Consider the following 15989-nt stretch of genomic DNA (forward strand, 5'->3'; position numbering starts at 1 on the left):
GACTGTGAGACACTTATATGTACTTAAGATGTGAATCCATAGTATAACCAAAGCAAATTAGTCATAAAAAGATCTGAGAACACATAATTAAAAATTTATAAACAATTACCTGTATTTATTATTTTAATTAAAAAAAAATTGTAACTGTATTCGTTGTAAAAATCGCATTTGAATATTAATCGCTCATTTAAGTTATATTTAAATTTAAATGTAAAGCTTATTTAATGAAAGGTAAATATTTCCAGCTGTTTGGTAATTAATCTAAAAAGATAAAGGTGTGACTTAACTCTTAGTATTCACTGACTGATCACCGCTAAGAACACAAGATATATGAAGATATATAAAAAAAATATTACGCTTACGTCGGTGGTTGATTGTTTTTAGTGTCAGTCAAACGACGTAGAGTGAGTAATCTGTTTCCTAGTAATGTTTATTGAATATGCTCTGAGGAAGATAGTTGTTAGTAAAGAAAAAGAAATTGACCCCTATACGTGAATATTCTGTTAAAAGTACATACATACCTATATATTTTTTACATATGTACTTCTAACTATTTTATCTATATACAGGGTGAGTCATATTGAACTTTCCGGTTTTGGAAGGACGTTGCACGAAGAAGGGAAGGAGTAGAAGGGTGGGGATGGTGTCATTAGACGCGCCATGACATGCAGTTTTAGTGTGAGCAATGGCTTGGTCGGGACAACATCGTGCGTTCGTAGTTGAAGAGTTTATTAAAAATGGCGGCTCCGTGATCACAACACAGCGTGCGTTCCGTTTACATTTTGCTATTGGTCGACGTGATCCCATTCCCACTGGACCAACAATCAGAAATTGGGTATCAAATTTTAGAGCAACATCATCAGCATTAAAAACAAGACCACAAGGCCGAATTAGGACGTCAACGTCAGCGGAAAACGTGGATAGAGTGCGGGCTTCAATTCAACAATCCCCTCGGCGTTCTGTTCGGAAACATGCCGCTTCACTAGGATTATCTTTCAGTAGTGTCCGCAGAATACTGCATAGAGACCTTAAATTTCACCCATACAAGATTCAGGTAGTGCAAGAATTAACAGTTAGAGACTTAGACACACGAACAAATTTATGCCGCGACATTCAGCAGATCCCCCGCACTGCTGTTTTGATCTTCAGTGATGAGGCACATTTTCACCTCGCCGGAACTGTCAACAAACAGAATTTTCGATACTGGGCTGAGAATAACCCACGAAACCTACACGAACGACCACTTCACAGCCCTCGAGTGACAGTGTGGTGCGCTATTGCAGAGTTTGGTGTGTGGGGTCCCTATTTTTTTGAAGAAGATGGTCAAGTCGTCACAGTTACCTCTGCTCGGTATTGCGACATGCTTGAAACTTTTCTGAAACCGAAATTGGAGGAATTAACGCAGAATCATGACAACGATAACATCTGGTTCCAACAAGATGGTGCTACAGCCCATACATCCAGGCGTTCAATGGAAATCCTGCGACAAATGTTTCCCGGTCATCTCATTTCTTTGCGAGGTGACGTTGGGTGGCCGCCGAGATCACCTGATTTAACCCCCTGCGATTTCTTTCTCTGGGGTTACCTGAAGGAAAAGGTGTACACGCATCGTCCCCGAACCATCGATGAACTGAAGGCTGCAATCACGGAAGAAATCAATGCTATTCCGCTGAATATGACTCGACGAGTAATGGACAACTTCCGGGAAAGGCTTCAGCAGTGTGTGGTCAATGGAGGTAGACATTTACAGGATATCATTTTTAAAACCAACTAAATTAAAACTGCATGTTATGTGCTTTCAAACAATAAAATAATTTTTACTGCATGTCGCTTTGTTTTTAATACACACCTTATTGAAATCGGAAAGTTCAATATGACTCACCCTGTATATATAAAATCGAAAGGTCACTCACTCATCACGAAATCTCAGAAACTACATGTGCTAGGAATCTGAAATTTTGCATAGGAGTTACTTATAGGACGTAGGTGCTCGCTAAGACGGGAATTTGCAATATTCGACTTCTAATACCCTGAGATCCGGCCGTTGAATCCTGCATAAACGAGTTTTCTTAATTAAATCTATATTAATGAATAATACATGATTAGTAGAACAGATTACACCTGGGTTGCCTGGAAGAATCCTGCCGCAATCACCTTTAATTACATTTTTTCGTAACTCGTTTTTGGAGAAAATTGCACCCATACGTTTTTTATATGAATCGCACATCATTTGAAAGATAATCGCATAAGGAATTGGAAAATTAAGGGTTGCCAGCTCTCAGTCTGCCGCAAGTCTAGGGTTGCCTGGTTTAAACATGTCACTAAATGTTAATAATTTGCACTCATGTGTTTTTTTAATGAATTATATATCAAATTAAAGCTTATTTTTTTCTGAACACTATAAAACAGGGTTGCCTGGAAAATTCCTGCCGCAAACAGGGGTTGCCAGCGTTTGAAATATTTTATTCCGGTTCCGTTTGACTATGAGAATAGACGATGAAATGCGCGGTCTGCCTTATGTTTTAAAGTAAAATATTATATAATAGAAGGTCAATCTTAAAATCAATGTTTATTCTAATTGTTTACCTGTTAAATGATGATTTTAATCATATTAAGTACACGCAGAAAACTATTTAAAGATCATAGGGCAGAAGAAATCATCCTTATTTTTCAAGTAAAATAATGAATCTATAATATTGAGTCTTTGCAAAATCTATTTTCTAAATACTAATATTTATTTATTAATTTGAATTACCATTTTGAAACAATTAAATTATCTAATTAAATAAATGTTTACAAATATCGATCTTCTATAAACTATTAATATACATACATATACATCATGTTCCCTTAATATAAAGAAGGGTGACCATTATTGCGGATATTTTTTTTATTAATTATATTGAAAAATACATTTCAATGAACTCTCTCTCTCTCTCTCTCTCTTCGCCCTCTGCTTGTTTGATTTGACAACGCCGTCCGTATCCGTAGAAAGAACTATGGCGCCCATCTTTTTGGTACGAATATTTACGTTTTTGCAAAGTAAATGAAATCTATTCAACTAATAAAAACTATTAAAAAATATAGATAAAAAATGTCGCTAGCAAGAACTTGTCCGTCTATGCTGATAGTTTTTAAGGCATTTAGGTCTGAAAGAATTGTTCTTATAATTATAATAAAGCGTAATCACTCACTCACGTCCCTAACTTAGTGTTATCAAAACTGAGGCAATTCCCACGGCCACAATTGTCACATTTTATTAAACTGTATAATATTAAAGATTATAGTATACTTTCGTTTTGCATTAGAAAATAATTAAAAAATACTTCTTTATATTTTTGTTTTAAAACAATGAACTTTTTGTAACACTGTAAATGATAACCGTGCATTGTGTCACTCAGTATTTAAAATTCATTTTTTGGCGAAACAATAACATAATTTTACACTTTTGGAAAGATTCCTTGTTAAATTCTATCACATTTTCACATCTTCATTTTTGTCAAGTAAAAACGTCTTTACTCCAAAACGAAAGGTAAGTAACTAAGTAATATGCTCAAAAACAACTCATTTGGCCATCTGCACTTTTATTGCATTTAGAAACAATACATCTTCGAAAATAATTTTATTGCATTTGGTTTGCTTTGTATCGCGCCGCAAAATGTTTATCTATAGTAAAAAATAGCCAACTAATTGATATTTGCCGACTCTTGGTCATAAACCGTAAATAGCGTTTATTAGTCGGCATTACTGTCGGATTTTCTTCGAATTTATTTTGCTAACTTAGTTTTGTTTATAATATATATATTTCTTTCTTATTATAATTCTATTATATATATTTCTTTCCTATGCAAATTATTAAAAATTGCGTGAGAAAAAATCAAATCAAACAAGTAGAGGACGAAGAGAGAGAGAGTTCATTGAAATGTATTTTTCAATATAATTAATAAAAAAAATATCCGCAATAATGGTCACCCTTCTTTATATTAAGGGAACATGATGTATATGTATGTATATTAATAGTTTATAGAAGATCGATATTTGTAAACATTTATTTAATTAGATAATTTAATTGTTTCAAAATGGTAATTCAAATTAATAAATAAATATTAGTATTTAGAAAATAGATTTTGCAAAGACCCAATATTATAGATTCATTATTTTACTTGAAAAATAAGGATGATTTCTTCTGCCCTATGATCTTTAAATAGTTTTCTGCGTGTACTTAATATGATTAAAATCATCATTTAACAGGTAAACAATTAGAATAAATATTGATTTTAAGATTGACCTTCTATTATATAATATTTTACTTTAAAACATAAGGCAGACCGCGCATTTCATCGTCTATTCTCATAGTCAAACGGAACCGGAATAAAATATTTCAAACGCTGGCAACCCCTGTTTGCGGCAGGAATTTGCCAGGCAACCCTGTTTTATAGTGTTCAGAAAAAAATAAGCTTTAATTTGATATATAATTCATTAAAAAAACACATGAGTGCAAATTATTAACATTTAGTGACATGTTTAAACCAGGCAACCCTAGACTTGCGGCAGACTGAGAGCTGGCAACCCTTAATTTTCCAATTCCTTATGCGATTATCTTTCAAATGATGTGCGATTCATATAAAAAACGTATGGGTGCAATTTTCTCCAAAAACGAGTTACGAAAAAATGTAATTAAAGGTGATTGCGGCAGGATTCTTCCAGGCAACCCAGGTGTAATCTGTTCTACTAATCATGTATTATTCATTAATATAGGTTTAATTAAGAAAACTCGTTTATGCAGGATTCAACGGTCGGATCCCAGTCTATAAGGGGTTGTTTTTGGAGTTGAAAGTTTGTATGAAACTTCGTTACTACAAATGCTAGGAATCTCAAATTTTGCATGGACGTCACTTATAGGACGTAGGTACTCATGGAGACAGAAATTAATAACAACGTAGTTCACGCAGGCGAAGCCGCGGGCGGGCCGCTAGTTGATATATAGGGGTCAATTATGCGGGATTGTTTTTATTTTCTTAGAATATAATGTATATTTTTATATAGATTCCTAAGGTTTTACAATTGTAAAACCTTTCTACTGAATGTAAATAAGTAAATGAAATATTTAATATTTTCCTTCGCTCTGCAACTACTAACGAGGCAAAGCGCGACGTTGAGTTCGTCTTCTCGTCTTCTCCGTACTGCGCTAAATGATTTGTAAATAAAAGTAAAATTGTGTGCATACTAGTCATCGCTCACAACTTTGTTTGTGTGGAAATTCAAACCTTAAATACAATTTTTTTTATTTTACCATAGGATTTCCGATAAATGCTTTTTTAGTGCTCCTTTACACTCCTTAAAATATATAATATTTTTATAAACTATTATAATACTTTTTTATCTAGCTTTTTTTTCAAAGGGAGCCTTGTGTAAATCTGGAGGCATTGCGGGCTGAGAGAAGAAATGAGTATATTAAATATTTCATTTCCTGGAGTGGGAATCGAACCCACAACCTGTCGCATTTCCAAACATACGGTTTCTTTGTTTATTTAATACAATTTACAAGCATTTAGCGATGAATCAAAATTATTTCAATTTAACTTTAGTCATTTAAACAATCGTTAGCGCGTTCTTCCTGTCGTCGTTCACAATAACTCTAATAATCATCTTATATTTTAACTTTATGTTAAAATAACGAATGTAAGACATAGTAGGCTACTTAGTTACTTACTAGAGGTGACTATTGAGATATCTAGTCTAGACCGCGTTTGATATTAAAATAGTATGTTGCATCTTGTCTTTATGAAATAGATTTAAGAAAAGAAAATAAAAAAAAATAGTCCGGCCGGTACGTGAAGCCCAGAAAATTTACTAACAAAATTTACCCTGAAAAAAGAATTAATTAAAAAAATTACGAAATTTATTAAATTCCGTGATTACAAAATGAACTCACAACCATGCATCGCCTAACATTTACTAGCTGTACCACAATGGTGTCAAATATATTTATTGAAAAAACATTTTACGGTATGTATTTTAAATGTTTTTGTTTTTGTAAGAAATGAGTCATGATTTTTGCTGTTTCTAATGTAGGTTACTTCACGTGTACAAGATAACAGCACAAAAATGACTCATAGTATTAGTGTTTAGTGAACTTCGTACTTTAAAATTAAAAAAAAATAAAACGTATTAACGAATCATATTTATAATAATATTATCGATATTAAGGAAATAAAAGAATAGTAACAAAATCTATAATAGATAGGACTAGTAACTGAAGAGTAATTCAAGTGGTTCCATCATCACACCAGCTATATTATACTAGCATCTGCCTCTGCTATGAGCCAGATACAGGTGAACCAGCGCCATCTGTGAATAAATTATTAAACTATTACATAAACAGTTTTTGTATTTAGTTTCATCACAGTCCTACTAGATGGCTGTAAGAACAAGTTTAATAAATAAAAAGACTTAAAACGTGCAACGTATAATGCTTTTATTTTCTTTAATTATTTTTCTTTCCTAAGTGTGGAATAACACTTTAAAAAGACTGAAATATATTTTTTTTCTTTATTTTTTTTTACGTAGAGTCAAATAGGTATGTATGAGTATAAAAAATAATTATTTCGAATATATTTAGATTTTTGGGTCCGATAATAATCCACGGGCCCGACTAAAACGCATATATCATAAGATATTACGCAACTAGCCAACGAACTAACTGTCTGGCAATGGATATCATTTCTAATATTATGCTTTTATATGTAAAAAAAACGAGTAAAGCCAGAGAACAAGTGTTGTTGTAACTTATAAACGCTAGATCTTATTATAAATGATCTCAATCCTCAACTCAAGTCAACATTCATAGTTGGAGGCACGCGAGAGGTGGTACAGTGTTGCCTTATTACAAGTGAAAGTTGTGAATTAATAAAATATTACTAAAGTAAGTTTCTTTTAACATTTTTTATTGTAATTTTAGTTAAAAACAATAATTATTAGGAAAAATATAAATTAAAGATATATAAACTATGATTTAAAAGTATTGGTATTTATTATGTTTTTTAAATAAATGCTTAGGATATCAGTTTAATTGAGTATCTATTAAATTATCGAAAATTAGAAAGTTTAATTTTATTTTTCCTTATTTATATCATGCTGAAGTTACTTATGATTAAATATCTTTGGTTTATTTTAACGATTTCAAAAGTATTATAAAAAAACAGAAGAAAATGCTATTTACATAAAACTAAAAAGACAAAAAGATGAGCACTTTTCATTAGGACTAACAGTCGGGTCGTTTTCTTTAACCGATTACTTATTTAAATTTGTATACGAGTACCTATAAATTTAATTTATAATTTTTGTCATTTTCTTTTATGTATTTTAATGTTAATGTTAATGTTAGAATGCTAATTTGAAACTAGTTACTCAATAAATCTTAAATATTTTTAAAATATCTATAGACTTAATTGCCGTCAAGGCTAGACAAAAAATCATATAATAGTTTTATAAATTATTTTTACAAGCTTGTGACTGCAACGTGGTGGTTGTGGGTTCGATCCCATTCAGTGAAACTAATTATTATTTATCAATATTTTTCATTTCTTCGCCACCCCCACTTCCGCCATTCAACACGTAGTGCCTCGAAAATTTGGCTTTGGTTAGGTGGGGAACGGAGTGTTTTAAAACTTGTTCTGCCTTCCCTTCTATCACCTATTCAAGGTGGAATTCACATAGTGGAGCTGAAAAAAAATATACCAGAAGATGAAAAGAAATACCATAAAGTCATCCTAGCTGTAGTAAAAATACAAGCTGAATTGATTTTTTACACAGACATACAGAATAATCGATTATTATCCTAAAATATAATTCACGCGTATAATTAATGCTATTTCATAGTGATTCACCAGAATTTATGTTTTTGTTAATCGAAGGAAGGAAAATATACTCAAGACGAAAAACCAGAATTCGACGGAAAATGAGAACCAAGATATCTTATTGGCAACGGAGTGTCGTAACACTAGGTTCCCGAGTTACTTCTACCTGCTCTGCTATGTGCGACATAATAGAGTTGCTAGAGGGAGGAAGAGAAGGTAGCGGAGGAGGCCTTTATTGTTTTTTTTTAATCCTTAGTTTTTTTAGAACGTATTGTAATATTTTATACTTACTTTAGATATTACTAGCAAATACAGGTATATAAGTTACATAGAAGCATACAAATTTTTAGACAAAAAACACAACAAATCTTAGGCCCGTATTAATATAAACTTTGAGATCGTTCTCAAGAAGGATCTCAGAGTTGGTAGCGGCTTATAAAAACGGACTTACCCTTCTTGGCTTTGATAAATGTCGTATTTGTATTGCCATATTTGTATTTAACAATTATAATTTCTTAGCATAGTATATATAAGAATCCATTTGCGATTCAATCTTAATGGATATTTAATAACAGCAATGTTTATTCATAACTTACATAGTAAACTTCCGTAACTCTATTGTCCTTTTATCTATTATTTATTTAAAATTTCATTGTTAATTATTAAGCAAGCAATTATAAGAACGCTTTATATCTATTAAATCTTGACTCTATATTAGGAATACAGGTATGCTAATATATTGCTATTTAATAGGTACATACAACAATGATTATACTATGTTCTTTAGCTTTACGCTGTATCCCGCGCATGGCAGGGTAAGCACCCTCTGCTTACTAGTCTGGGAACCTAGTTTTAAGACATGGAGGTTCCCATTTTAATCCAAACACCACGCCGCGCTTAACATTGTAAGTGGAAATCGAAACCACAGCCTGTTGCATATGCACGTACAGGCGCAAGCGCACATTCCTGCATTTCTATATCACGTATATAAATTAAAAAATGTTACGAATGTGAAATAGCAAATCTGGATTCCAATACAGAATAAGTAATGTTATAGATTATTTAGCTATTTTTTTTTTGAAAGAATTTATTATCCTTTATAGATTAGATTAAACTAACTAAAAATTCGTTAAATACCAAATTACGGCATAATTAGTGTAGTATTTTTTTGTCGTTCCATTAAAAAAATATAATAATATAAAAAATAAGGAATATTAAAATTGAATTTCCTTAGCACTATCAAGAATTAAAAGGCCTTCGCGGTGCAGCGGTTGCCTGTAACGCAACGGTTGTGGATTCAATCTCCACTCAGGAAAATGATTTATTATTTATTAATATATTTTCCTTTCTTCGCTCTGGCACCAATGCAAAAGCCCGGCGTTGGGTTCCGCTACTTAACACGGACTTGAAAAATTCGTCGGAAAGTGGGAAATGGAGTGTGTTAACACCGGGTTCCCTTTGCCTACCCTACGATTAGCGGCATACAGCACGAATCTAAAGTTTAGCTCTATAATAAGAATAACGTTAATTCGTCATCAACGTTAGTATATGCAACTTTGTATTGCAAATATTCAATGCACATGCAATTAACAGTAATATTTATATATAGTTAGGTATGTAGGTCGTTTATAAATTATATTAGTAGCGGTAATGTTTATGCATTAAATATTTTACTTTGTATAATTAAATAGGTTATTAATAGATATTTAATAGATGGCGTCAGTCTATGCTAAATCACAGCTAAGTAAAATAATCGTCACAATATTGTTTTTACAACATTAATTACAATAATTTTCATAATAGTTGCCATCCCGAAGTTGGCTGTAGATGGCTGCGCAGATTTCAGTTTAGAATTTTTCTTACTTTTATTTTCTCGAGTTAACAATAAGAAAGAGCTTAGAAAACCTAATTTTCGGGTGTCCAGATTTATAGATACTGCAGGTAGGTTAGGAAGTGTAGGAGAGAATATTTCGGATTTTAACAGAAAAAACAATTTATGTTCATTTTACGTCCTAAAACCCAAGAAAACAAAGTTGAGACGACTAATTTTTATATATATTTATTAGTTATTTTATAGTATAAAGTTATATTCATGGATATATATAAAAACTATATAGTTTTGTAACACAGATGGAGCGTTGGTACGGCAAGGTCGTGGTGGTGACGGGAGCCAGCTCCGGTATAGGGGAAGCGCTCGCCTTACGTCTGGCTAACCTGGGCATGATAGTGGTTGGCCTGGCGAGGAGGCCTGCCTTGGTCGAGGTATGATACCTACTTATTTATATGTATAAGGAATTTATTTATTGAGGCCAGTGGTGCAGGGAAACAAGCGTGCGTCTATGAACGCGACAGGTTGTGGATTCGATTCCCAATCGAGGAAATGAAATATATAATAGTTTCAATTGTTCGCTCTGGTAACGAGGCGAAGCGCAGCGTTGAGTTCAGCAACTCAACACATAATGCCTTCATTTTGAGACGAGGAACGTAAATGTTTTAATAGGTTTCCATGCAAGAATTCCAGGTTCCTTAGATAGATTAGATTCTCAGTCTTGCAAAGTGCGTTAAGCTAAAATTAAATGTAATTAAATAATAATTTATTACTTTTCAAATTAATTTATTTTATATTAATATAATTTATTTCAGAAACTAGCATCGAAAGTGAGCGGTAAAGGTGTAATCCACGCACGCCAATGCGATATCTCCAAAATAGAAGAAATAGAAGCAACCTTCCAGTGGATTGAGGAAAAGTTTATAGGCGTCGATGTACTTGTCAATAATGCTGGTATTTACAATGAAGGGAACATTACTGGTATAGTAACTGATTTATTGTAGAAGTGTTTTGTTTTTAATGAACGAAAATCGAATTGTATTTGTGAAATATGTTTTTTTAACTTCACCCTGTATACTGCATATAACAAGGCATAGGGAACCTGGGAACCTAGTGTTAAGACACTCCGTTTAAGAAAGCATTTTCGTTTTCTACTCACTGCGAATTCTGGAGGCAATGTGTGTTGAATAAATTTATTTTATTTTGTGATTTAGAAGTCTTAATGAGGTTAGCTACTCGTTATTAAAAAAGAAATCAGTAAAAAAATATCTTAAAAATATAGTAATTAGCTTTTGACAGAAGATTAATAAAAATAAATCAAAATTTAAACCCTCTTGTTACCCAAACCCAAGCCAAAACTAATCCAATTAAATTGAAATTTGTAATTTTTTCTAGACCTGGGAAATAACGAAGTGAGTGACGATGGCATCTTGTTAACAATCGACGTGAACTTTCGAGGCCTGGTGATGTGCACGCGTAAGGCTGTCGCGTCTATGAAGAAGAGATTGTTCAATGGCCACATTATCAATGTGAACAGGTAAATTATTATTTATAAAAGTCAGAGGGAACCTAGTGTTAAGACCCTCCGTTCCCCACCAATCCCGTTCCACACACTCCGATTCCACAAAATTCTGGAGGCATTGCGTGTTGAGTGACGGAACTCAACGCCGCCTTTTGCCTCGACACCAGAGCGAAATAAATAGAAATGTATACTTTAAATAAATATTTCATTTCCTCGAGTGGAGATCGAACCCACAACCGCAATGCCTCCAGAATTCGGTGGAAAGTAGGGAACGGAGTGACTTAACACGAGGTTCCCTCTGTCTACTGAAACTGAACAGCCTACGATCCTGATTTTTTTTTCTTATATTTAGCATAGCGGGACACTACGTCCCGTTCAGCGCGAGTTACAACGTGTACTCTGCCACTAAGCACGCGGTTACAGCTTTTACTTCTGCCTTACTGAATGAAATAGCAGCTTTCAAAAGCAAAATTAAAGTCACGGTACGATTTTAATAATATAATATATCTTATTATTTCCCCAAACTCAATTCCTTTTACTCACAAAGATTGAATCCATATTAGATAATTTCTTCGTTATGGTAACGAAAAAGACTAGCAAGTAGAAAAAAAGACTTATAAAGCAGTGAAGGGAGTGGTAAGAGAGGCAGAGGAAGACCTCTTATAACTTTCGAGAATATAGTAACTATGATATTGGAGGTCATGTTAAAAGTGCGAGGACCCCCCAAAGGACAAGGCATATATGGAGAGGTTGACAGTGTACTAGGTGAAAGAGATATTGACATACTAGAGGTTGAAACTAAAAAAAATATAGAATATGTGTACTTGTAAGAACTACTTTTAAGAAATTGTATTATTTATTTAATTTAAGCAATTATTCTATATAATATCAACATTTTCAGAGTGTTTCACCAGGACTAGTGAAGACACGAATGGCGGAAAACGTTGCATTAGAACTACCTATGCTACAGCCTGATGACATCGTAGATTCTATTGTATTTGCATTGTCTACGCCACCTAATGTTAATGTAAGCATATTTTTTATTGAATTTTCTATTGAACTAACCAAAACACAAGATATTGGGGTAAGTTAGGTTGGAAGGCAGACCCTGCCAATGGAGAATAATCACAAAATTTAAATTCTAGCTCATCGTATTGTCTTTTAAAAACAAAAAATACGTGTGAAAGAATTATTTTGATACGTCTATTAGTTTTTGAGATATTGTCCCTTAAAGTAAGCGCGCGACGCGAGATTCCGTCGGGCCGTAACCGACTCGCGTGACGTCACAGGTCTTGCAAAACTCGCTCGCTCAGTTCGTCTTCGTTTACTCGCAGTTCGCGCTCTTCTTTAGCTGGCGTTCCACCACAAATTTAGTTTCGTTTAATAAATAATATATAGATATATTTTTAAAATCTTTTTTTTTTTCACAAACATAATGTAATAGCGAGCATTGTATTTTAAGATATTGAAGTTTTAATAGTACTTTGTCAAAAAAACAGTTCTATCTTGTTCGGTTTCATGGCGTGTTGTACCAAAGTCGTTAGCTTTGATTATTTTTATTATAGTATCGATACTAGAAAGCTTGAATTTTTTCCAACAACACTTGGCTTGGCTTGAGCGTTACCGCAAACTTAATCAGTACTTTAATGGAGAGACTACTCAGAACTTTGATGGAGGCATACAGGAAAAAAAAGAAGAGCTCTACATTAGATTTGCGGCCTTTTTAGATTTACAGAAGGCCATTAACTGCCTCGTCAATGTATTTAGAGGGTATTGCGATCCAAAGGGATCCCTGAGGCCTACATTGAGATTATTAGGTATATGTACCACGATCCCGCTTTGCGATTCGCGATGGTTAGGACTGCTGTTGGCGGCACCAAACCCTTTAGATCACAGTACTTCACCAATGCTCGGCTCTTAGTTTGTTCGTATTTATTGTAGTGCTGGATACTGTCACGGCTCACATCCAGGACCAGCCTCCATGGCTGATGATGTATGCCGATGACATTCCACTCTTTGAAGAGAACCAACTGATGTTGGAGCGTAAAGTGAACCTCTGGAACGGTGCGCTTGAGAACGGCAGTCTTAAACAAAATGTGTCGAAGTCCGAATACATAGCCTGTGGGAGCCCGGACTCGAGCACTGTCCTTATAGGTCTTGCGCCAGGCGTTAAGTTGGAAAAGTTTCAAGTACCTTGGATCCGTTATGCGCTGCCTGGGCCAAATGGTGGGAGGTTACTGGTGTGGACTGCGACAGGAGAATACCACCCAAGCTCAAGGGGCTGATATATAAGAGCATCATCTGACTGGTCCTTCTATACGGCAGCGAATGTTGGCCAGCACTATCTCGGCATGCTGAGGATCTTCACGTCACGGAAATGAAGATGCTGAGGTGAATGGGCGGCGTAACGCGGTCTGACGCATACGTTACACATTCATTCGAGGTAGTCTTGGGGTCCATGACGTAGCGGATAAGCTCCAAGAGTGTGGCCTAAGATGGTATGGCCACGTTGCGCGCCAGTTAGGAACTGTGTCGGATGCTGGTGCCCTGCTATGTCTATCCTGTCCCTGGAGCTAGACCTCCGAACGCCCAAGGATGCGGTGTTTGGATGTCGTGATGCATGAGTACCACTCAGTGGTCGAACCAATCAGGATGTTACAGATCGTGTAAAGTAGAGTAGGTTAAGCAGGAAGGCAGACCCTGGCAACACACGCCGGGGTTAATGCCAAGACAAAGAAGACTTGGTTGCAGTTGTTGAAGACTCGTCGCTTCGACGATGTAGCCCATTATAAATGTCATGATATGTTTACAATCACCTCTGCTGACGGCACAATCTTCGCAGATTACGTATAAACGTATTGGTTCTTTTCATTGCATTCTAAACTGCAAAAATATGGTTTAATAAGTGCGCGGTGTTCTGCTGTAATCTACATTTGGCAATACATACATTACCTACTCTTTTAACTTATACGTACGCAATAGCATCATGACCATAACTCTCTCTTGCCGATCTACAATAATCACAATAAAAATATTATTCAGATATACATATATAAAAATATTAAAAATCTACATAAATGAAAATGTACATCTGCTCAACTTACTGCATGTATTTAGTTATATTATTATTATATTATTTTCACTTATAAAACAATCTTACTACTTTGAACTGGAATAAAAGGTTTGGTACTTTTAACGCAAATAGCGTTACCTACAATATGAAACTAGTTAGGTTAGGTTACATTACAGTTTTAAATAAATAATTTCAAATAAAATAACATAAGATATTATTATCTATCCCTACCCCAAATCGACATAATATTACTAGTTAGACAACAAAACTTATCTTCGCATTTTTACTCCTTGCATTTCTGCGGCGAAGAAATCACTATTATTCGATAAATAATCGGCAACCATAAATCCATCTATTACGGGTAGGTTATCCGATTGCCCTTTTTCGAATCCCTCATCCATTTTAATTGATTGGATTAACACTTTAGCACAGGTAAGTATCAAACAAACAAAGTACTGCGCGAGATCTCCTAACTATCACCGGCGACTAGCGAGTTGCAAGACCTGTGACGTCACCGCCGACCGCGGGACTGTTAGCGGCATTTAAAATTTTTGCAAACTTCAAATGCCTGTAAAATCATAACTACTTGGTTTTTTTAATGAAACAAAAACTAGTGTATTTGTATACGTAAAAACATTACTGTAACGAACTTTGAAGCATTATTTCATACCTATTACCATTCCTCATTGTCAGCACCACTTTAAATGAATCCACAGTTTTAACTACTCTATAAAAACCTAATATAATTCAGAAAAACATTAATTCCCAAAAATAAAAAAGTATTTTTTTCAAACAAAATACTTAAATAATAAAATTATCGTTTTAAAATAAAACGCCATTTGATAAGTATAACATAAGCACACACTTACCTGTCAAAGCGGCAACGTTGCACACGTATGTGTGCGTCACACGAAATACAGGTATGGATAAAAATCGTAAAATGAAAAAAAACATCTTACGTCAGAACTGTTGAGGTACCTTGATTAATATTATTTAGTTCTGGGTTTAAAATATTTTAACCTATATGCAGTTTCGGTAAAAGGAGCGCTGCCTCTTCCACCCTGTATATTGAATATAATTATATTATAAGTTAGTTGTGGGTTCGATCACTAAGTATTTGTATACGTAAAAACATTACTGTAACGAACTTTGAAGCATTATTTCAAACCTATTACCATTCCTCATTAGGCTGGAAGTATACCAGAAGAAAAACGCCTTTTTCTTTTCCATTGCCCACTTCAAAAACGTAAGTAATACACAATTTCAGTGAAAGTAGCCATTTTATATATAGAACTTATAATTTCAGATTAACGAATTGGGCATTGAACCAGTATCTGAAAGAAGACTGTAAAGGAAATTTATCAAGATAATGTGATGGTTGGTAAGAGTATTATTTTTTGGCGGGAATATAGTTATATGAACAACACTGGCTTTTATTTTCTCTGTCGTACTTCTACCACACACTCTATTACACATGATAAAATTGTTCAGCATCCAAATATTGTAATTTATATAGAAATCTTATCTTTTCTAATCCTATCTTTCAATGCTACGATTCGTGGTAACTAATACTCTGTCTCCATATTTTCTTTTTTCAAAATCATTCTCATCAAATTGCAAGACACACAAATATACAAAAAAAAACTATCAAAGTCGGTTCACCCAGTCAAAAGTTATGAGGTAACAAAATAAAAAAAACAGTCGAAT

The 15989-nt window shown here is 34.0% G+C and overlaps 1 protein-coding gene across 1 annotated transcript; it reads left to right on the forward strand.

Annotated features, from left to right (window-relative positions):
• The first annotated feature begins 6767 nt into the window (after window positions 1-6767).
• LOC146540326 (farnesol dehydrogenase-like) lies at window positions 6768-15706 on the forward strand. Its single transcript, XM_085200681.1, has 7 exons — window positions 6768-6925; window positions 9990-10121; window positions 10503-10668; window positions 11083-11224; window positions 11562-11691; window positions 12111-12236; window positions 15589-15706. Exons 2-7 carry the CDS (start codon window positions 9990-9992, stop codon window positions 15631-15633), a joined length of 741 nt encoding a protein of 246 aa, XP_085056807.1. The 5' UTR covers window positions 6768-6925; the 3' UTR covers window positions 15634-15706.
• Window positions 15707-15989: the final 283 nt, after the last annotated feature.

The sequence above is a fragment of the Heliconius melpomene genome, chromosome 2, assembly GCF_056956725.1.
Source record: "Heliconius melpomene rosina isolate 202511_hmr_F chromosome 2, ASM5695672v1, whole genome shotgun sequence".
Taxonomy (NCBI): domain Eukaryota; kingdom Metazoa; phylum Arthropoda; class Insecta; order Lepidoptera; family Nymphalidae; genus Heliconius; species Heliconius melpomene.

Coding starts and splice junctions, on each gene's coding strand:
- LOC146540326 (XM_085200681.1), top strand. CDS start 9,990: ATGGAGCGTTGGTACGGCAAGGTCGTGGTGGTGACGGGAGCCAGCTCC. Junction 10,122..10,502: donor GGAGGCCTGCCTTGGTCGAG/GTATGATACCTA, acceptor AATTTATTTCAG/AAACTAGCATCGAAAGTGAG. Junction 11,692..12,110: donor AAAGCAAAATTAAAGTCACG/GTACGATTTTAA, acceptor CAACATTTTCAG/AGTGTTTCACCAGGACTAGT.